This window comes from Ceratina calcarata, unplaced genomic scaffold (genome assembly GCF_001652005.2).
Source record: "Ceratina calcarata isolate Rehan_Ccalc_2016 unplaced genomic scaffold, ASM165200v1 scaffold171, whole genome shotgun sequence".
NCBI lineage: Eukaryota > Metazoa > Arthropoda > Insecta > Hymenoptera > Apidae > Ceratina > Ceratina calcarata.
The window spans coordinates 418,606-441,328 of NW_017138459.1; the positions used below are offsets into that span (position 1 = coordinate 418,606).

At 45.4% G+C, this 22,723-nt stretch overlaps 3 protein-coding genes and 1 long non-coding RNA gene across 14 annotated transcripts in view; 1 reads left to right on the forward strand and 3 right to left on the reverse strand.

Annotated features, from left to right (window-relative positions):
- Positions 1-1,198, reverse strand: part of Bap170 (Brahma associated protein 170kD) — a 44,307-nt gene extending 43,109 nt beyond the window's left edge. For 3 of the 4 annotated variants that reach the window (XM_026810717.1, XM_018037520.2, XM_018037519.2), the window contains exon 1: positions 111-1,197. In XM_026810717.1, coding sequence (XP_026666518.1) covers positions 111-202 — 92 coding nt within the window. In that variant the 5' untranslated portion in view covers positions 203-1,197. Of the gene's footprint in view, positions 1-110 lie in introns of all 4 variants that reach the window. The other variant, XM_026810715.1, reaches the window with a different exon arrangement.
- Positions 1,199-1,404: 206 nt separating this feature from the next.
- Positions 1,405-7,483, forward strand: LOC113463836 (uncharacterized). Its single transcript, XR_003388666.1, has 3 exons — positions 1,405-2,418; positions 2,502-2,588; positions 7,346-7,483. It is a non-coding gene; the product is annotated as an uncharacterized LOC113463836 (long non-coding RNA).
- LOC108632756 (endochitinase) lies at positions 2,856-10,254 on the reverse strand. 2 transcript variants are annotated; one of them, XM_018037522.2, is made up of 10 exons: positions 9,737-10,254; positions 6,993-7,067; positions 6,557-6,895; positions 6,248-6,470; positions 6,010-6,133; positions 5,101-5,298; positions 4,952-5,033; positions 4,315-4,526; positions 3,745-3,966; positions 2,856-3,643 (listed from the first exon to the last, which is right to left on the reverse strand). In XM_018037522.2, exons 2-10 carry the CDS (start codon positions 7,057-7,059, stop codon positions 3,518-3,520), a joined length of 1,593 nt encoding a protein of 530 aa, XP_017893011.1. In that variant the 5' UTR covers positions 7,060-7,067; positions 9,737-10,254; the 3' UTR covers positions 2,856-3,517. The 2 variants fall into 2 exon arrangements, with proteins under 2 accessions (XP_017893011.1, XP_026666522.1); XM_026810721.1 differs by lacking the exon at positions 9,737-10,254 and adding an exon at positions 7,589-9,634.
- A 212-nt stretch (positions 10,255-10,466) lies between these two features.
- Positions 10,467-22,723, reverse strand: part of LOC108632753 (uncharacterized) — a 47,464-nt gene continuing 35,207 nt past the window's right edge. For 4 of the 7 annotated variants that reach the window (XM_018037517.2, XM_018037510.2, XM_026810713.1 and 1 more), the window contains 15 exons: positions 20,771-20,962; positions 20,013-20,105; positions 19,638-19,880; positions 19,253-19,333; positions 18,501-18,650; positions 18,139-18,406; positions 17,338-17,745; positions 17,023-17,169; positions 16,763-16,956; positions 16,368-16,610; positions 15,314-15,814; positions 14,916-15,098; positions 14,755-14,857; positions 14,535-14,666; positions 10,467-13,825 (listed from right to left, as the gene is read on the reverse strand). In XM_018037517.2, the coding sequence (XP_017893006.1) occupies positions 13,713-13,825; positions 14,535-14,666; positions 14,755-14,857; positions 14,916-15,098; positions 15,314-15,814; positions 16,368-16,610; positions 16,763-16,956; positions 17,023-17,169; positions 17,338-17,745; positions 18,139-18,406; positions 18,501-18,650; positions 19,253-19,333; positions 19,638-19,880; positions 20,013-20,105; positions 20,771-20,962 (3,051 nt within the window). In that variant the 3' untranslated portion in view covers positions 10,467-13,712. Of the gene's footprint in view, positions 13,826-14,113; positions 14,200-14,534; positions 14,667-14,754; positions 14,858-14,915; positions 15,099-15,313; positions 15,815-16,367; positions 16,611-16,762; positions 16,957-17,022; positions 17,170-17,337; positions 17,746-18,138; positions 18,407-18,500; positions 18,651-19,252; positions 19,334-19,637; positions 19,881-20,012; positions 20,106-20,770; positions 20,963-22,723 lie in introns of all 7 variants that reach the window. The other 3 variants (XR_003388665.1, XM_018037516.2, XM_018037518.2) reach the window with 3 other exon arrangements.

Consider the following 22,723-nt stretch of genomic DNA (forward strand, 5'->3'; position numbering starts at 1 on the left):
CAGATGAATCTCGTAAACGTTCGATGCGCGAAAACAAATAATCGTTCACGAGAGCAATAAAGAGAGACAGCGATAGTAGGTAAATAATAATGGAAGCGAGATTGCCTTACCCTCTGGTCTCGTGGAAATGACGGAGGTCCTTCATGAAATTATCCCTTTCCCTCTCATAGGTGACGGGGTCCTTGTTAAGGATCTTGGCCATATTCGCGAACGATAAGAGTGCGTGGGCGTGCTATAAGAGTTGGGGTGTGCTCTGGGTTTACAGGGCACTCGAGGGCAGCAGGCAGAAAGAAGAGAAGTGCACATGGGCGCTCATTAGAGCACATTTACGCCAGGAGCGTCCTGGTGCCGTGAAAGAGGAGGCGAGTGTGCGTGGACAAGGACGAGGACGACCACGGGTCGACACGGGGTCGCGACCCGCTCCCGACATCGGGTCGTCTTGTCCTGGCCCGAGGTGTCGGCCGGTGGCCTTTTGTCGCGCGCGCGAAACTAGACAGATACGGAGAACAGAGAGCAGCGGCTTTTCCCTGCTGCACACCGCCACCCCGGGGATCGGAGAGCGCACCAATATACTCTACCGTGTCCCTCGCACTGAACTCGGCCGGCGTGGGGAAAAATCCGAATACCGTACACGTACGTAACCGTTCCACACACAGTAGTCACTACCGATCAACCGAGCGAACCGTGTTACGGACACGGGAGGCCGCAACGCGAGTTTCCTCGCGGCCCGATCGATTCACCTGTCACTTGTCAACGAAACGCCTCGGATCCGTTGCGCCACGCACTCGTACCAACGATGCCCGTGAATCTTGCGAACCAACGAATTCACCCGCGCGGTACTACGCGAAGCGGCAGACCGCGACTCGAGACCGCGTTTCCCTAGCGAGCGAACGCTTGACGTGCGCCCGTATATCAAAATGGCGTCTCCTCCTGCCTGGCATCCATTGGCGAAGCCACGGCCAATTTCCCGTACACTGTGATAGCTACGGCCAGCGCCGTACCCTACACACCGCGACACCGTTTCCGCTAAACACACCTCTCGCACCGCATGCGGCACACCCTCGCACACTCTACGTCATTTTACGCGCGACACCGCGTTGCCCCGATCGCACCACAGCCTAGCCCTCGCCGCTTTTTTACCCTCGCCGTACCGTACAAACAAAATCCCGGGTCGCGCAGTATTTTTACTTTCAAAATGGTGTGGACCCCCCTCGTCAGTGGCGCACCGTTTGAATTGATCATACGCTTCGCCGGTAGAGGCGCGGTCTACTCTGGAACACGCTCACGACATCTCTTGGTCACATCGTCACATTACGTTTTCCGCCATCAGTCTTACGCTAATTTCAAAGTCAACGTTTTTTCCTCTACCACGCATGCCCTTTCGTTTTGCTGGAGTGTGCGCGGCTGTCAGTAGTCGTAAGAGAAAAGAGTAGCGACGAAGCTTCAAGAAGCGAGAACCTTTAGGGGGATCTCTATCCTTCTTTTTATACTCTCTATTTATATTATCTTGTAGTAAATTTAGCTATGGTGGAGATAGAAGTTCAGTATTCGATTGAATCACTTGAATTTACAACATTGTCAATCACTCGAGAATATTATCGGTACGCAAGCATGTGGTTTACGCGTTGAGTTCAGCAAACACGCATTATACTCTTATAGAAAGAGAAAGAGATTCCTTCACGGTCCCTCTTCGTCGGCGAACATCCCCCTCCCCCTCCATTCGTTCACACTCCAGATGTATAAACTATAAACTGCCATAATCAATAATCATAGGCTGTTATTCAGAGTCGTTGCGTTATTCTCAAGATTGTCTTAAGCATTTGCTTAAGTCGTCGAGTTACATATTCCGGTAAATAAGCAAATGCTTAAGGCATCGCTTCAAGCATTTGCTTGGCTAAATAAGTAATTGCTCAGTCTGGAGGTCTGTGCGCACGCTCAGTTCAGTCGAATAAGCAAGTGCTCGAATAAGAAATTCTTATTCGGCCGAAAGAGGTATTTATTGCTTGAAAAGTGAGGTTGGATTTTCAAGTCGACGTTTACTCGACTTAAGACAAGCCCACACGTACAGGTCACGTACAGGACGTAAGCATTAGTGTTCGTGAGCCGTCAAAGCGTTTCAGAGGTTAGTTGTACGGAAAAAATGGTTCTCGCGTCGAACAAAATACAAATTGATATCGAAGAGGATATGGAAGATATCGAAAATGTTAAAAATATCGACGACGTTGAAGAGAGCATCATGGACTTAATTAATAATTCGAACCTAAGGAGGAACCTATTCACGATTGGCAAAATTCATTCGAATATTACGATGAATTCAAATTTAGAGGACGGCCCAAATTTAATAAATGAGATATATGATTGAAGGATATAGGAATCCAGGGATGGAACTTGTGGGGGTAGCCATTTCCGCAGTAAAGGGTAAGGAAAATTATATATGTTCTATATGCATATGTACAAATGAAATGAAATCATGAAAAAGAGCTTGAACACCGATTTTGCAGATTTATCTAAACACGAGTCAGTGAATAGTTTTGTGAACTATTGTGAACCAACCAGAAAAAGTGTTAGAGCCGAAGAGAGGTGATTCTGTAAGTGTTTCTGAACAATAATTTCCTTTGCCTAATGCAAAGTGAGCCGTGGTTTTTGAATTATTAACGAAAAATATCACTGACCAATGAAAGCACGCGTAGGGCCCGCGCTAAGCCACGGCCGAGCATCACGATCTGAGCCGACCTATTCGTGACCCGACGCGAGCCATACGCGTGCTCTCATTGGTCAATGTCAAAAAACCATGACACCCTGTATATGTCTTTTTAAGTTTCTAATTGAATGAGTATAAAAAAAAATTTGTATCGTAATTTTATGAAAGTTGTTTATTTATTAATTCATTTAATGATAAATTGTTTCATTATACGAACAGTAACCTTTTTAAGGACTGGGTCTTTTTGACCCGGGACAGTAGGGGCAGGTGTACAAGAAGGTTCAAATAGTTTAGTACTAACGTAACGTATAAATATATATAGACATTCATAAATGTAGAACTTTCATACAAACGGATTGATGACAAATGAAAATTCATATTTTATCATTTGAAGTTAATGAGATACTTATATATGTACCACTCGTAAATGCATTTACGGTCGAGAAAAAGTTTTGTACCTACCATATCGGATACGTACGCGAGTCACAGACTTGGCATTACTGATGTAGGGCGGTATTCAAAGTTCAGAGTCGTTATTTATATTTAAAATCGTCTTAAGCATTTACTAAAGTCCCTGTTTCCTGCACAAGACAGGGACTGGAAATATGGGATAGACAGGGATAGGAAGTGCTTAAGACGATTTTAGATATAAATAACGACTCTGAATACCGGCCATAGTGTAATAACATCGATATTATACTGCACATTGCAGATAGTGCTATTACATTATTGGACATAATATAATAACACTCATAGCACGCTGCACAAGACACAAGATATGGGTGTATATGATTTTACATATGTATAAAACATCCTTCATGGAGTTTTGCACTCTACTCGATCGGCATTTTGCGGCCAGTCGCATACGTTGTTCCTCGTGTTCCAGATCAAGTTGTTGGGGCACGTAAACTTGATCGGCATTCCGTGGACGCATTCGTAATACTATAATAAAGAAACGTACAATAGCACACAACGTGAATAAAGCGGAACCGCGCGAATATTAGAATTAGAAGCTTCGTATTTAGTAGTTCAGTGGTACTTACGGAACGACAGTCCTTAGATGGAATGAACTTGTTGACATTTTCGCAATTGAGTTTGTCCGCTTCGCCGTCGTCTATCGGTGCTTGAGTACTGCTAGGCTCGGACTTGTCCGATTGTTCCGTGGTCGAAGTTACTTCCGGTTTTTGCGTCGAGGGTGTATAAGTGGGTTTAGTAGTCGGAACATAATTAGACGGGGTGGTACTCGGTGGTTTCGCCCAGTCGGGCTACAAACACATATAAAATTATTATTATTATTTTTAAATTACAAATTTATGCAAAATAAAACGCTCGTAATTTAAGAAATAGAATATATATCGAAGCTTCTTTTATCTTTTATAAACACCAACACGTATTATTATTCTGATGTACTGAACACTTCTGTACGCTGCATGCATTCTTTATGTTTACTACATATTCGATTTATGTATAAATGCATAAAATCCGCAGTCTAATTATCGTAGTCTAATGTTAAATGCAAGTTTTACACGTAAGAAAATCGCTATTGTTTCTGCATCGATTCGATGCATGAGCCACTTGAAAACCGGTCGATACATTCAATCGTGAACTCTTACCGTGGGTGTAGTGTGGAAATCTTTGTCTGGAACAACGTATCCGTTCAGTCCTCGGTGGATGACGTTCATTAGAGGGTTGCGATCGCCGCAGAGTCCCTGGAAGTCGTCCATATCGACGGCCCAAACCATGGCTCCAGCGTACTTGGATTCCTTTATGAAATCAATCTTATATTTCACGCTCTCCGCGTTTTCGTAACCGACCCATTGTGTTCCTGTATGCGACATTAATGTAGAGACAATAGAGAAGTTAGCGTGTTCGTGCGAATTGGCTCGAGCAGCTTGGGAAACTTACAACCCCAGCTCCCCTCAGATTTCAGAGTCGTTCCCATATTTCCAGTCCCTGTCTTGCATAGGAAACAGGGACTTAAGCAAATGCTTAAGACGGTCTTAAGAATAAGCAACAATTCTGAATAGCGGCCACTGTGTCTGAGGAGCCCGTGACCGCTGTTTTGGTGCAACGACACAGCGGTAATTCCGGATTCCTCATCTCATACGATTACGTTTGAGAAATCAAAAGGGAAAAATAATCGAACAAAATTGTCGGTACTTGGCCGAACGTATCGGAATTTCGCGCATTATTATCACCGATAGATACTTTTTGCGGTTTAGACCATTTTTTAAAAGCAGAAGCACGTACCTTGATACATGTACGGAACTTTGCCAACTGCGTCGAACTTCTGGGTCCAGTTACTGCCCGGAGCTTGCAACCTGGTACAGATCTACAACAACTAGTCATATTAAACTGCGACCATCACGTTTTGTCGAGTTTCGTAGGGACAATCGTACCTCGTAATAGGAGAGAAATCCTTTGGCCCGCGTGTATTCCCCGGGTTTGCCGCCACCGGCCTCTTTGTTGATGTAAGTACCCGGCTCGTAATTGTTGTTGCTCTGGCTGAGAGTAAACGTACGTCCGTACAACGGAATTCCGACGACGAGTTTCTTAGCGGGACACCCTTTTTCCTCCCAAAGTAGAAGACCATCGTGCTGCGATAAACATCGTATGTAAAATACTATCTATGCTATGTTGAATTGTACTATGTTCTATGCTATGTTGAATTGTACTATGCCCTATCTATGATAATCATAACTACCAGCGGGGACTAGTTTGCACTGACTTATTATTATCTTTGAAGTAAAGGCAGTTAGACTTGAACTTTGTACAAACTCCTTAACGGTTCTTTAAATAGTCCTGAGATCATCTCACTCTAATGTACCAACATTCTCTTGTAGGCACCCCTCCCTTGTCAAACAGGAATTCCACTGTACTCTATGGTCAGTACAATAGCGTTAATAGGCTAATCATTACCCTTAATCGTTTTTGCAACGACTTTCCACATTCAAGTGGAATGTTTTGTCCCCAATTACTTTTACTTTTCGCGATTCCTCTCTTTAGTTAAAATTTGATCTCTCTTCTTGCCCCATTTCTTATATTTAAACCTGTTTTGTCTTCCTTTCTGTTTCGTCCGTGATATCCGATTATGCTCGTTAGTAAAGTGATAATTAGACTGCAGATGTTTATGCATTCATTGGAATTTCCAATAATAGAACACATAGAAATTTACATAAACATCAGCAGTTTAGTAATAATAATAATAATAATAAAACGCGAAAAATATAACGCGTAAATACAATACATATGGTTACTTGAAAAGAGTTTGAGCCAGTTACGTGCAGGTACAATCGATATAAGCTTACCACGTTCAGTTTTTCGTAAGCCCACTGATCGTGCGGTCGGCGGTAAAGAGGGCTATGCACGTCCGCGAATCCAGCCCAATTTCCGCGAAGGTCGTACGCCATAACGTGAATAGCGTCCATGTACCTGCGCAAGTATAGCACTTCCGTCTTTACCGTTTAATCGTAAGCGGGGAAACACAAAAGGGAAGTCAAAAAGCGAGTTGTCCATGACTTGTATAACGTAAAACGAATCGCTCACTTGCATAATTCGGGCACGTGGTATCCTTCGTCGAGACGGAACTTGGCCATCGGTACCGCGATTGTTAACTCCCATCCCTTGTTCTCGGCGTCGAAAGCCCGACGCAATTCCTCTACGAAGTAGAGGAAGTTGTCCTTGTCCGAAAATTTGCCACCTCTATCAGCGGCTCCGGGGTATTCCCAATCGAGATCGAAACCGTCGAACTCGTATTTTCGCATGAATTCTATAGTAGAATGTTAAAAAATAATTCATATCGGAGCTGGTTTCATCGTACATGTATACGCGGTTCATCATTCACGAGATCCTCACCGACTACGCTCTTAATGAAACTGTCCCGTCTCGGTTTGACACCGACCAGGGCGCTGTACTTTCTGCCGCCTTCGCCCCATCCTCCAACGGCCACAGAGGTTTTGAGGTGAGGATACTTGGATCTGAGCTGGTTGAACGCCAAGTAGTTACCCTTGTCGACGTCTAATTCTGGGTCTAAGACTAGCACTTCCCAGGTGACGTTGCTCACCCCGATGAATGAATAAATCACGTGCGTACAGAGATCGGCCGGGATATCGTTCACGCCGTAACTACCAACGTCAGGTCGGTAGATCGCCCAGTTACTGAAGTAACACGTTATCCGGGCAGGTTGCTGGCCAGCTGAAATTTTTCGTGTTCGAAACCGCGTTTCTTGCAGGATCCACTCTCGATTTTCTGATATTTTACCCAAAGCACCTGTGCTATTCACGTTACGTACCTGTCGCGCTGACGAAAACGGCAAGAAGCAATGGTAGCAGAAGATTCTTTCTGGTTTGAGCTGTCATCTCTGAAACTGTAAAAGATCTGGTCAATTTTCAATATACGTACGTTTTCGAATAGGAACGAGCCGTGGCATGACTTTTGAATTATTATAACGAAAAACAGTGACCAATGAGATCACGCGTAGGGCCCGCGCCCAGCCATGAATAGTTTGGCTCAGATCGTGACGCTCTCTCTAACGCTAACCCTTTCTCTACAAGCGCCGACTATAGTCGGCATCCACGCGATATCTTTTGTAAACGAGCGCCGGCTATAGTTGGCATCAATTACATATTAAATATATAATTATAGTCGCCAATATGCACACTTTTCGGGGCAATGGCTCGTTCAGTGAGACTACTCCGGTGGAGCGGACTGCCGTAGCGAAAGGGTTAAACACACACTCCATCACGGAGCAGTTCTTCTTGAATAAATAATAGTTTTAGCAGATGTTTCTGGATTTTTATTTAATTCACCCGTCTCAATCTTCATCCGAGCCAAGTTGGGGCATCCTATCCCTAACATCGACTATTGTTAATATCTTAAATTTATTACAATTCTGTCGTGCCCTTCGTATTTTTCGTCCTCCTCTCGTTAACAAAGTAATAACAATGAATCACGGGCATCGGCATCGGATGGATGGGTATAGTGTTCGAAGCGACGCGTTCTTCAAGCAGGAATTGAACCGCGACCGGTTTCCACAAAAGCAAGCACCGTGACGCGTAAACATTTTTCCCCAATGCGACGCGACGTCCTGCTTTTATTCGCGTTCTTCGAGCTAACGACCTGCGCTGCCGCGGCTTCGTACGAGACTCAAGACCGGCGTTCCGGCAGATTAAATAGATCTCGAAACCGCTAACCGCGCAAATCGCGTTCACGCGATAAATTGCCGAATCGATCCCTGTGAACGCGTTCGAGACTACTTTTTAACAATAATAATACTTTATTAATACTGTATTTAAGGAAACTTTTTATATATCTACCTCTACAGACCCGCGTCAATTTGACGCGTTCCGTAAAGACTGATACACTGCATAGAGATCCCTAAAATTAGAGAGCTTTGAAGAAAGAGAATTTCGGTATAAATTAGACATAGTCAGTTAAATGGATAATAGTCAGTATAAGTACTAGAAAAAAAAAAGTAAACGGTTTCCGTAATTTTCCTCATGAAATTCGGAATGCGTTGAAATGATGCGCCTCGTGAACCTAGTGTCAAAGGAGTACGTACCCTATGCGCGATGTCAAGAATTAAGAAGTCGATTTGCGTTTGCACGTTCGGGCGTGGGTCTACCCTATTCGGGACGAAAACGAGTTTTGGTCCACGACGCGAGAAGCGCTATGGAATACCTATTAAAAGTTCAAATACCTCTTCAACGGGAGTTCGGGCGCGACGCGACGCGGCGACACGAAAACCGAAGCGACGTAAACACGCAAGTATGCACGTAGACACGTGTGCGTGTGCGTGGACCGGCGGACCGGGTCGACCGGTAAATCCAATGAATCTTTTTACATAAATACGAGAGGATACGAAAACAGAGAAAGAATCGCGCCTACCTACCAGTAACCGTGTAACGTCTGACGTCGCCTCGCGCGAAATCGATCGAAACTGCGAAACTTAAAATCTGAGAGCATTGAATGTAACTTTTTCCGGCTGATAATGAAAATAAAAGGAACGATGAGAGAATAATATTTTCGTAGAGCGAATTGGAATGCAGGCTGCATCGGATCCTTCGACCACCGCTACCACTACCATTTCACGATTTGCGTTCTGAATGTAAATTGCTTTCCGCTCTTCGATCCGAAATGCTTCGGAGGACATGTATCTTGTCTTCTCGACGTAGACCAGAATATCAGAGGACGATCCTGCCGTTAGAGTCTCATGGACTCGTTTACTTTCCCTTGCCGGACAAACACGAATCGATCGTTCCCGCGCAAATGACTGTTTAACGATAATATATTATATTATATTATAGATGAGTTCGATCGACTTTCTTTTTCGACGTTCGACTCAATGAATAAACTGCGAGTCTGAGAATAGAAACTTGGGGCGAAAGCTCTGAAGCGCATCTTCCTACTCATCAGAATTTTCTACTCGTACGTATTTATTTATCGGATTTCCTGCACGTATAGGTAAAAAATGTATCGTTTACTTCTCGACGTACGTGAATACGCGCTGTCGCTGACTCTATCAGAGGAAGAGATAAGATTGGAAGCTCGTGAGGTGGGTTGGTTCAATAATATAACACTTTATAAGTGCTTATTGCTATGACGATGATCGGTGATCGATTCAAACAATTTACTGTGATTGCGAACAATAGCGATATTTTGTAATTCTCAGTAGAATCGTTTATCGTATGTTATCTTCGGTTATTGAGTGCGATAATCGATTCGCGAAAATCTTCCCTAACTATCAACGATGAGTAACGTTGTAACAAAAATACTGCGTATTCGTAGCTGCACCTACGATCTACGACAATTGCGAACAGACCGGTCGACGTTGATAAAAATCACAATAGATACATTTAGACCATTTTATATACATGGAAATATACACGTTTATGTTGCACACGCAAAGTGTTAAAAAGGATCGCTTGCGAATTACTCGAACGAGAATTTATTCTCTACTCCGAGATCTAAAAGCTTCTACAGCGGTTAATAAAAATGGACGAAAGGAAGAAGCTGAAGAAAGGAGTAGGTACTCACCTTCGCGGCTACCTCCTTCGGCAAAGATGATGGCTTCGGTCGACGTTAAGCTCTCATATATACCCGAGTGGACCTCATTAGAATTCACGCGCGGAAGGCCCGAGACGATTGGACGGACGGTCCGCGGTCGGCCGCGGCCGGTTCGACGACCCTCTGCCTCCCGCGCTCCCGTGGGACGCAGCGATCGCGATCTCTTCGGCTATGCTCCGCTATTCGATTCGTCATCGATCTCTTTGTCTCCATTCTATTCTTCCTTGGCGTACGACCTTCTCCTCGGATTCGTCTTCCTCCCCATTTACATACGTACGTACAAATAAATCTGCTCCGTAAACAACTAGACCGGAGTCGTACATATGTATATTATATATAGTTTGGAATCTTAAATGCAAAGAAGATATTAAATAAAGTTGATTTCAAGGGACAAATAAGCGACTTCTCAACGGGCAATTAGACTTTATTATAAATTTGCCTATATTTTTACTGTGTATCTTAAATCCATTATTTTTACTATATTTTTACTGTACTCTTTCTACTGTGTGTTGTAATTTCCCCGTGAAATAAAGTATTATTACTATTATGAATGAAAAGAAATTAACACTTTTGCCTCTCTCCGAGTCTCATCGACGAACAACAACATTGCCTATCTTCATGGAAGATTGTCTATTTTTCTGGAATCCCAAGGGAGTCACAAGGGAGTCATTAGGGAGAGAACGAAAGAAAGATGAACAGCCGACGTTATATACATTTTATTTCATTCGTGTAACAATAACAGTTCCTGCATTTCACAGTAGATAGGTTTATTTTTTACACTAGTTCCTCGTGACGTTATACATATATGTATCGTAAACTTAACGACCCAACTTGCGCTCGGGTAGGTACGCGATCGCAGTCACGCTCGAACGTTACGCGTGTCACGGACCAACGGAGACGTCGTCGGTCCTCGCGGGTGCCGGTCGTGCGATTGCCTCTCCGAACGGAAACAAAGCTGTATACTCTCTCGGTCTACGAGAGAAAAACTCTTAAAAAGGCAAGACGATCGAGTCCGTCCTTCGCCGGCTAACGACAAGCTCTTTGCGAATCTGTTCGTTCGGTCCGGTGTCGCGATAACGTGTGCGTCCTACGCGTGTATCGTAAAAAAATTACTCCCGGCCGGCACTCGTCGACCGAGGAGTTTTATATTTACGCGATAGAAACAACTTCTTACGAGTATACGTACGTGCGCGTCGTGATTAGCGAGATGCCCTTCTCGTTCGCCTAGCGAACAGTCGTCGACGACGAGAGACCCCTACGTTTAACGTATAACAATCGCTCGCATCGCTCATCTCGTCGTCTTTATTGCTAATCGTTACGTCGTTATTATTATTATTATTATTATTATTATTATTATTATTATTATTATTATTATTATTATTTTAATTGACGAGCAGACGTCGCGTTCCACGATCGGTCCGCTTTTTTCCTCTACACACACGTATGCGCACGTGATCGCGTGATTTGGCACTCTCCGATGGAACGTTATCCGTCGTTCTAACTTATAACGTCTAGGCTTTTAACAGATCCGTACGTGGGTATTAAATTTGGAAATACGCGCGTTCCTCGATCCTTGAAAATGCCACGCTAGGAATATACGCGTATGTACATAAAAATGATACCGGGTCGTTTTCCGCGGTTATGATGTTCGTGAGGAGGCTTGGAAATCCTTTAGAATCGAAGTAGAAATTAAACCGTTGAACCAGCGCGTATAGATTTACGAGGTACCGGGGGTAGTTACATGATTTAGCCCGGAAGGATCGAGGAATGATTTCGTCGATACGAAGAGTACGTCGATACTCGATTGTTCTCGTTGAAGGGACGCGTGTCTTACGCGTAACGTATGTATATATTAAATCCTAGAAGATAGTTTCTCGCGTGTGTATAAGTATAAAGTGTAAGCGGTACGGGAATGGACCTCGGAAAATCGCGAAGATCCCGTGATACGGAACGTACGTTATTTTACGGTGTGTTAAGGGACGTTTCCAAGCGTAATTACTAAATAGGTGTACGTTACGCGTTTCTTAGTTTACGATTCGAATATTCTATAGCAGTCGGATGAATCCAGTTAGTTCATATATTAAGAAACGAACGAGCGGATTAGATATCTAGATATTGTGGACAGCGAGCTTTGCTTACGAATCTATGTATCGTATGACCGAGCACATTTCACCGTGTTCACTTATGGTTACCTATATTACGAAGGTCTAATTATACGCGGTTACTTGTAGTGACTGTTTTCATTATTTCATCGTGCTATACAATCGTAGTAACTATTTATACTCTTTTACTCCGTTTCTTACAATTAGTAGGTATCATCATAGTAGGTATCGAAATTGGCCACGCAACAACGCGGTGGCTGTCTTCTAGTAAACGAGGTTGAGCATCCGAATAATTTAGAGGATTACGACTAGAGGTGTGGGAGTACCCGACGTATCGGGTCGCGTAGGCAAGAATCAGGCGAGCTCGAGCGAGAACTCGGTACATTCAAATCTTTGGGTAACTACACCGAGCTATCCTATAAGATTTAGACGTACCGAGTACTCGTCCGAGCTCGTTCCACTATCACCGGCTCCGACGTATTACAACGTTGTCATGAAAAATTCCTGAGAATTTCTCCTCTTCTCTCATTATTTTGTTACTCTACTACTATTCCCCTCTTGTATCTCGCTCATATTTCTCACAATGCCACCACAAATAGTAACTCTTCACTACTCCCCTTAAAATCCTGTAAATCACTCGATGTAGCAACGCCGTACGAGGATCGTGCTACTCGATGCGTCGGGTACTCGCACACCTTTAATTACGACTGTGTTGCATTCGATTCCCTGGTAGTACATTGTTTCTCGTCTATCGTTCATCGCCGAGTCGTTATTCTATGTTGTATTGTTCTATTTTCCGATATCTTTTAGTTGAACGACTACAACGGCGGTGACCGCTGTGCGATCGCTACTTATCAAATTTATTATTATCGTCGTCGATCGATTTCGTGGTAAGCGTCGACCGGGGACCGAGGATCTACGATCCAGGATCTAGGACTTAGAGCCTAGGACCTAGGATTATCGCTATCGATAGTTTACGTACGAAAAACGCGTAGGTATAGGCCTCGTAATTAGTCTTGAATTTTGCGCGCCTCGACAAAATTTTGTGTGTATACTATTATACATAATACATAAAGAACGTGTATATCGTTAAAAACGTACGAATACAATTTTCTTTTTTTTGCAATACAAATGCATTACGAAATATGATCGATCCAAGGGGTAGACGAATATCTTTCGATCGATACGAATACGAAATTGTTCCATCCCAACGACGAATCAGACGAATTTTACGTTTCGAAGCTCTCCGCGTAGTAACGATAGTAAATACAAATTACGTGTATTCAACTAAACGTTTCTTATTACTAACGGTAAACTAAAGTTAATCAAAGGTGCGCGTAATAAAAAAATATAATTAACATAATCGTTTACAGATACACGTTTATCGTTCTCTTCTTTACAGATACCGTTCGTTCAATTGTATTCCATCGCATCCAATATTTACATCATCGCTCGTAACGTAGTACCTGCGTTTACGCGCATCGCAAGTATACATTTACATATGCGTTAAGTGTACATGTACAGGAGTCGAGATACGCGGAACCGATCGCTCCGAATGCCCCCGAAAGATAATTCTTCTAGCTTACGTGTGTTTCCTTGATCAACGATCATGTACGCGAATGACGTGTAAAAAATGTGAAAGGAAAAACTGTCGCCCTTCTTATTCTTAGTACGACGGTGAAAAACAAAAAAGGAGAAGAAACAAGATTACAGTTAGAACACGATGAGAAGACGTTGTGTTTTTATCTACTCGCTTGTTGATCCAGTTGGCAGTAGAGTTAATATTTGTTCTTGCGGTAACACGATTTTTGGTGAGCAGATTCGATGAAATCGGCTGCTTCTTCTTACGAGTAATAATTCTCTCTCTGCTGGTAGAGCGGTAACGGCGTTACCGGGGAGAGGTCGTCGTCTTCTAAGCTCGATTCGGTCTTCAACGGCAGAGTCGCCAGCGCGTTCACTGTCGAATCAGGCTAATTAATCTCAATCACGCATAATAAACGCTCGTCGGAGAACCAAACTGTACCCTGCATCGTGGCTACTCTAGGTCTTCTCAACCCTCTTTCCGATTGCTTTCCAACAGCCGATAGTCGAGCGTTTTATTTCTCCGACGAACGTCAGTTTCAGAACAGGAAGTGACGGTTACCGTGGAACGGGAAACTTGTTAGAGGAAAAAGAATACGGGGAAACACACGCGCGAAGAAAGAGAGAAAAAAAATAAAAAGGAAAATAAAAAAGAAAAACAAACCTGAAGAAATGATAATGCGATGCGCGTGTCGCGTCCTACGGGGAAGGAAGTATGGAGAAAGCATGTCGTTCAGTGTGCCTGGTTACCTATACACAGCAATAAACAATCCAAAAAAACACTCGCTACGCAAACAAAACTATGTATGTACATATATACGTACGTCGATACCGGGAGCCTCGAGGCGGGATATAAAAATAATAGCGCGAGTATCGCGAACGAAATTAATACCTATAAATTCGACGAACGTATTCTCTAAGCGTAAGCCTTTCGCGTTGAATAAGCAGGAGGCGCGAAAACCGCTTTAAACGTCTCATGCTATGGCGGTGACCGCTAATTTCATTCGATGACGACGAGATTCATGCGAAATGGTTCAAACCGACAAACTAACTGTTCGACGATCGTGACTAAGGGTTCAACGTACCCGCCACCATCTTGCTCTTTTCCATAACTTGTTTCGCCAGAATCTGATTCAACTGCAAAATGTGATTCCTCTGCCTCTTCTCCTCCACCACTTTCTTCTTCAAGTTATCGGACTGCTCGACGATATTGTCGTCTATGAATGATCGAAGCGGACCCAAGTTAAGAATTGGATGTTCGTTGGTAAAAGTAACTCGATGAAAGGAAAAGAGAAAATCGCGTACCGTTTCCATCCGACGCGGTCACGGTTGTTTCCGACAGCATCTTCCTTATCGCTTCGGCTTTCTTCAGCCGCTGCTCCTGCTCCTCCGCGGTCAGCTCCGGTGTCTACAATCAGATCGTCGTTACACACTACAAATCGAGGTTGATTCAAAGTATTAGTTACCTGTTCGGGTATGTATCTTTCCGGAATGACGATCTTGTTCGGTGTCCCCAGCAGCTGATCTATGGTGCTCTCGTTGTATTTCAATTCCTTGTGACTTAAAGTCGACCTGACCACATCTGGCGCGTTGATTCTAGGCCTGAGCGCGCGCTCCATGTCCAGATCGTCTCTGGCTCTGCCCATTCCCTGCGCGATGTCGAAACGTTATTACGATGCTCCGACGCGTCGCAGTTGCACGCACACGATTAGCGCGCGACGAAAGCAACGAACGTGACACGAAGCAGATTAGAATAAAAGCGAAACGAAGTCGGGCGGACGTATATTATAGGTAAATTAGTGACGCAACAGGGATGAATGCGAGAACGTAAAACAGGAGAACGAAATAAAAATAAAAAAAATACCATCTTGGCGAAGGTGTCCTCTAGATCGAGGATGGGTTTGCTACTGGATACGGTATAGTGTCGCCTTTTCTCTCGCGGTATCTGCCTCCGCCTCGGCCCGTCAACCTTTCTTTCCGTCATCTCCTTGATTATCTGTTTTGCGGCCTCGCTTTTGAACACCGGTGACAACTGAGGCGAATTGGACGCTGCGTTTACGTTCAGCGTCGAATCTAACGTCCTGGCCTGGCCGTCCATGCCCACCGGCGAGAACGATTCCGGGCTCGTCGGCTCTTGGACTCTTGGTCGATGGGCCTCGTATTGTCTGAACGCCGGCGCCGGCGGCGGCGGGTAGTATCGAGGCGACTGATTCGCCCGAACGGGCGGGTAACTCTGCTGGCTTGGGCTGTACGACGGGCTGCTGGTGGAGTAATTCGGCGATCCGATAGCGACGTGTGAGCTCGAACCGAGGCTCTCCGTGTACGGTGACAGAGTACTGTCCGAGCTTCCGTCCTGGTAGTCGAACTGCGGTACAGTCCATCGTCCGAATGAGACCAGAGATAAAGGAAGATCGTCGCGTCGCGTCGGATTCGAACGAGACGTTGCAGGGTAAAGAACGAAATGATGGAAAAGGGAAATGAACGAAACGAAAAGGTAATCGGATGCGGAGAATGTTTGAAATCGTGCCGATGCGCTGAACGTAGGTGCCTATACATTGGCAGCTTTGAACACGAATAAACTAAGATACGTCCAAGTGGCAATTTGTGCATATTTGCAACGCGAATGTACAGTCGCGATTATGAGAACATGAAAAATTATTCACGACGAAAATAATGGTAACATGCGACGAATTAGTTAGTCCCCGCGAGTATGTCTATGCACGTGTACGTGATAATTATTAATCATGTCAACGTTCAGAAACTTAAGTCGTGGTTAGTACGCACGGTGGATAGATAGACTTTATGACGATCAGGCAGACGAAGAGTCTACGGATACGTGAGTGTACGAAAAATCGATCAAAACAGCGCATCGGGGTGCTGAAAGTTATTAAGAGGAATAAACGGTGGACGCCGCTCACCCTGAGTTTGTTCCGTCGCGCCAGCATAGTTCTCAAAGCGTGCATACTGTCGCTTCTAGGCGGAGGCACCACCGGAACCTGATGAATTTCGGGTTGCCGATGATGCTGATGCCGCTGTCCGCCGAATCCTCTCGGCAAGGACATGCTTCTTTGGAACTGCACGTCGTCCAACTCCGTTAGCTGAACTGTGCTCTGCGCGTGAATCATCGGTGGCTCTTCTATCACCTTTCCTAACTGGCCCTTCTATAAATAAATCGATCGAAAGTGAAGGCGACCGAAATTGAACCCGCGTTAACGCACGCCTGTATTCCATATTCATTTATACGTTCGGCGGTTTTTGCAAACCACAAAACCGTACGTTTGGTCGAATAGGGAGAATAAAGCGCGTGGATTACCTCGAACTTTTGAGAGCCTCCTAGGTCGTCTTCGCAGAGCCTCTTCGCACCGCCAGGTGCCTGGAGCCCGTTCGTCAACGGAATCCCTATGTTCCCAGTTCTGTCGCCTCGATCGCGTTGCCGCCTTTCCGATTCTCGTTTCACGATTCGCACAGTCTTGATCTCCTGCTTCTCACGGTTGTGCATCGACGAGCCTTAAAAATAATCGTTCGCGTTGTATGATTCGATCGACGCGTACGGCATGTCGTCGCCTCTCTTACCGGCAAATTTGTTGTCCTCGTTCTGTCTGTAATTATCGTTCAACGAGGAATCGTCGTTCAAGGGTAGCGGCGGCGGGGGTGGCGGGGGAATATATTCCGGTGGAGAAATCGTACCATTAGTCAAACGTTCCTCTTGGTTACCGTTCTCTGAAACGAAGATACGCGTCGGAATTATTCTCTCGATCCCTTCTACCGATTCACGAGTCACATTCAATGAAATGCCATCTTCCGAAGCTATACATGAAAACGAATCATGGAGCATCGTACACGTGCTTATGCAAATACGTAATACGTAGTCGTACACAATATCCTTACCTTGAATTCTAGAATCCGTGTTGACGTACAAGGGAGCAACGTTCGCCTGCATCATAGATCCCTTTCCTTGCATTTGGTCCTTGAGAAGCTGTTGCTTCAGCTGATGCTGATGAATCTGTTCTCGCAATTGAGGCGCGAGCGAAGACATGTGATGCGACCGATGAGGATGCTGGTACAATTGTTGACGCGTCGTCGGCGACGGATCTTTGATCTGCGTCGTCGAACCGTAATGAGAGAGATAAGGTCCACCGTTCTGTTTGCCACAGGGCGAAGAAGAAAGTGACGGACTCGACGGCGAATCTAATCCATGGTCCAAAGTTATCCCGGAGTCCAGATCGGTCTCCAACCACGAGTTCTGCGTTCGCTTCTTCGACTGATGAACTTGAGGGGTACTCACGTTGACGGATCCTATTTCGGAGAACCGAAGGAAACGAACCAACTTAAAAATAGGATCGTCGTTGATGCTCCACTCTTATTAGCACGAATTAAACTGAATGCCCCATCAATCAAAGTTTTCTATATTAAGAGATTCACTTCCAGATTTAGCAAAAGTTAATAAAGTCTGTCACCTATTGGATATATTTAGTGACTCCAGTCACATCGTTATGATGGAAGCTACATGCATACTTTTTCGCCTCGCATTACTACTAAAGATATTTTTCCTAAATTGCATAAATATGGACTGTAGATCTCATAATTCTTTATATAATCTATTATTTTAATTATACAGCTGGTTTATAATCCTATGAATATAAAAAAGGGTATCGTTATAAATAAATAAAATAATTATACGCTGCTCACCGGAAGGAGGTTGCGGTCGTATTTGTTGCACAAGACTATGTGACTTCTCGGTAAGCTGCCTAACTTGAACGCTCAACTCTTTTCGCTGCCTCTGCAAGTCGCCCACCAATTGTTGAACTCTTCTCAGCTCCGCTTCGAGAGGACCGGTCGTGGCCGAAGTGTCCCTGGTCACATTGCCGGCGTACCTCCTCGACGCCTGCAGCTTCTGTCGTAACACCACCAGCTCCTGCTCCAACCTCGCGTTCTCGGCGACCGTTTCCTCGAGTTTCTAAGAAAAATTCCGTTCCGGTTCACGTTCGAATCAATCTCCGCTTACTTATACGAACGATACCATAGATCCGTTCAAAATCAAGGTATGTTACCTTGGAATTGTGAGCCAGCAGCGCTCTCACTCTGCTGAGCTCTCTTTCTAGGAGAAGTTGCTGCTTCCTGTATCTCTCGGTTTCCGCCAAATTACTCCTGTTGCCCTGCAGTTTGTGCCGGAGACCACCCAAAGCTTTCTCCAACATCTCCTGCAATCGAGAAATCGTTCAAATTCGCTTGAAAACCATGGGCGTACGCCGTGGGTTTTCTAATAGGACGTAAAGATACGTCGTAGTCGTAGTAGTAGTCGCAACGACCGTTCATTTCGTTCGTTACCGAGATAACTCGAGACGAGCAGCGAGGCAAAAATAATTTGTCGATCGTCGGTTTCGGTGGAAGTCGCCGAATTTAATGGAATATCGGAACTCTATCGAAGGTAGTTCGAAGGAAGTGTAAATCCAGATGCTTCGTCAGCGCGATTAGCAGCGATAGACGAGCATAAAATTTCTTTTATCTTCGAACGTACGTGAAATATTTGTCTTTACCATCGCGTATCCCATTCGTTATATCGTCAACGAACCAGCCGTTCCCTCCAGCTTCTCGTAAAACGCGCACCACTTTATTTCGATTTTGCACCACGATTTCTTTTCACACGCGACGCCCCACTTTCGAACTGCGCGTTGGGTACCGCCGCGCGAGTCCGGCGGTATTTCGTCGATGCGACGATTTAGAATTTAATAAGAAAAGATAAGAAAGAAGAAGGGTCTTCTCGGTAGAAGCAGTAGATTCGCTTCGGTGTAAGATTACTCGCCTTGTCTTGTTGAAGACTGTGAAGCGTCCCGGATTCCTCCTGGAGCAACCGATCCAGCTTGTAGAGCTGCTGCACCTTGGCCTACGACAGAAAAGCGAACCGGTGGTAACCTTCGAGTTTCGCATTCCAAGCGCGAGAGCAAAACCGCGGAGTCTCGTTTCAACCGGAATCGCGCGATTCCGCCGCGCCGTACCGTCGGTGTCGTGTTCTCGCATCGCGATCGTCACGATCTCCGAATATGACGAGAGTAAGTGGCATATTTCGCGTTACTACGCATTGTCACGCTTTCCGCTTGACAAGATACACGATTTCGACGATCGATATGCGATGACCTTACCATTTCTATGCGACATAAACTTGAAGTAAACTCGAATAGACTGGATACCTGTAACTGTCCGTGATCGGGGCTCAGTCGATCCCAGTCCCTGCGTTCCTCCGCGAGTAAACGCTGCTCTTGAATCTTCTGATTGAACTCCAACCGATGATCTCTCGCGCCGTCGTGCGTCAAGTCGTGGCGCGAACCTGCGCCCGTGACGCTACCGATCCCGTTCACGGTGTTAGGATTGTACAAGGATCCCAGCTTCACCATATTGTCAACGAGGTTCACCAGCGGCTTGCCCTTCTCGTACTACGCGTAAACACGGAAAGAAATAAACGTCGCCGATCTCTGTCCGATGAAGGAATCGTCAACTCGCGTCTCACTTCGTTTAGAATCCGCGTGACGAAAATGTTCTTGCGCCAATTTACGTAAAACGTTTACCTGCTTCTCCAGATCCATAAGGTGCTTTTTCAATTCGTCCAGTTTCCGAAGGTTCTCCAGCCGCCGCGGTGTATCGAGTTCCGCCAATCTAGCCTGCGGATCATAAAAGATCGCACCGTTTTAAATCCGACGATACCTAATAAATTTACGTAGGACGTCGCTATCGAACTCCTCTAACGTGACGATTCTCCCGACGCGACGAACCGCGTACCTCTCGTCGTCGTTATTCCACTTATCGCCTCGATTTTATGGACGATTTTACGGGTCAAATCGAATCGAACGGAGCGGCAATAAGTTATTTATTTCACGGATTAAAAAATCCTTTTATATGAAAGGAAATAATTCTATTATATAGAATAAATCGCGAATGAGATAGTTTAAATTTATTCGCATAGGCCATTTCGAAAAGGTAAAAACGAAGGGACGAAAACGAGCTCGCAACCTATGCGTAAACCGAGGACGCGCTGCACGTGCGTAAGCGATATTCGATCCATGAAATATGTATAAGTCGCGCGTACGTTACGTTTGTACGTTCGTGCAACGTCCACGGTTCTCCGTATCTGTGTCTATCGACCAGCAAAAGTAAACAGACAAGTAAGAATCTAGCAAACGTCGAGAACAACGAGAGAAAAGAGATATAGACACGTAGTCGCCTCGCGTCGGTACGAGCGCGGCAAGGCTGGCTCCTCCGACGTCTCCATCGCGATGGAATCTATCCCGAAACGGGTCGATCCCTCGAAAGTTTTAAAACTCCGGACCTGTGCCTCGATCTCCACCTGGCAGGTCTCCATCGCTTTGTAGATAATCGCGTTCTGACGTCGCAATTGTATCAGCAGTAGCACCAGCTCCTCGTGAGTCCTACCGAGGAGTTCGCCGGCGGAAAAGCGAACCACGCCCGCCTGGGTCCCGGGATGCCCGCTGCTCTCTATTCGTTGGCAGCCCGCGTTGCTCTGTCGAGGCATGCAATCATCTCTCGTTAACGATCGCGTATTTTTCCCAAACGGCGTTTACACCTCGACCGTGCTTCTCCGCCGCACGAGCGGCGAACAAGGCGAACGAGGGTGGCGAACAATTCGGTGTTTCCACGAGCAGCCCGATCCGATCCTCCCGCGGATACTTACGTCCGGTCTTTCGACTAACGACAAATCTGAAGATTCACCGACTGACTCGTCCTTCGTGATCGTCGTTCCGATTCTATCTACGCGTCACACACAATTTCTCTCGCGCAGGGGCGATCTAATTTTTTGGTTGAACAACGTTAAATGCTATGCGGGTCGCATTCCGATTTGCGGTTCGAACGAGATGATCGAAAGCACGAGCAGCTACACACCTACGTGGTATGTAAATGGTATAAGTATGTATGTAAATGGAAGAAAGGCGCGCGATCGACTGAACGTGAAAACTGTGACTAGTGCGGTTGGTCAAGCGAAGCGTTACACCGAATTATTTCACCTCGTAAACGTCGTCAAAGAATCCATCGGCGTTTACGACGACGATTCAGATTCCGTGCGATTGGCATGGGAGGAACGAGAGTAGAGGAGGACGTGTAAAACGTTGGCCAGCGGAGACGTCGAGCGAGGTAGGGTTTCGTTGGTCGAACGTCGCACTTGGTCAATTGCAACGTTTTATAGATTGTCAATAAGAAGATTTCGAACATCGAATGTGTAAAAAAATAAGAAAGATCGAAGAGAGGATTAAGAACGACAATGTGCGAGACACGTGAAGGTGTCTATTACTTGGACCTCAGGCTTGACCGTTTTCCAGACTCTGAAAAACTGAATAGTCGATACATCTGAAATCCAGATATATCAATCAGCCACTTTCTTCTGAGGTATTTCGTCATGTGTTTGCAAGAGTTTTGTTCGGTCTTGTCGTTTTGCGAGTTCGATCTGTTTTTTTCTGTTCAATCTGTATTTCGGTTTTGCTTACAAACGATGGTGGATCTGAGCCGACACTCGTTTATTTTACTTTTCCTCTATCGAGCCATGAAATCCGTCCGTTCTAATCCTGACGCGTTGGGATACCATCCGTACGAATTGAGGAACAGCGGGAGGATATAGACAAGCCAGTTTTATCGGTGAGCCAACGTCCTTGTTTCCGTAGTCGCAACGTTTCTCGTGATTATTCGTTCGTATCCTCGGATGCTCGAAGAGATTGCCCGAGACTCCTCGAGTATACGCACGCGCATACTCGCGCTGATCGCGCGAGGAACTTTAATTAAAAATCTATACGGCATACCGGCATCTCATCTCCTCGTCGAATTAATTCGTTCTCCAGACGTCCACGAAATGCTCGTTCTTCTCGAAATACATCAAAGACCAATGATTTGACAAACGTGTAATCGCGTATATATTTGACGATAAGACCGACGTCGTTCGAAACAGCGTGGAAATCGTCCATTCGCGAATCGCTGCACGTCGCGAAAAGAACAGACGCGCGGTTCGACGTGACTCCTACGTATTTACGTCCGGTACGCTTCGACGCGATGTCAGCGCGTCCAGACGCGGACGCTGAGAAACGATCGTGGATACCAGCGGCGTCTCTCGTACCTGGTGATTCACTCGCGATCGATTTTGGTCCTGGCTGCGCGTCCATCCATCGAGCCGGAACAGAAGAAATTGACAAACGCGATCAGAACGAGTAGAACAAAAGCCGGCGAAGGAAGACTTTGAAAGACTGGCGCGGTACACACGGTTCCCGATCGGACCTCG

Coding starts and splice junctions, on each gene's coding strand:
- LOC108632756 (XM_018037522.2), bottom strand. CDS start 7,059: ATGACAGCTCAAACCAGAAAGAATCTTCTGCTACCATTGCTTCTTGCC. Junction 6,896..6,992: donor CGTTTTCGTCAGCGCGACAG/GTACGTAACGTG, acceptor GAAAAATTTCAG/CTGGCCAGCAACCTGCCCGG. Junction 3,967..4,314: donor ATTTCCACACTACACCCACG/GTAAGAGTTCAC, acceptor ATGTGTTTGTAG/CCCGACTGGGCGAAACCACC.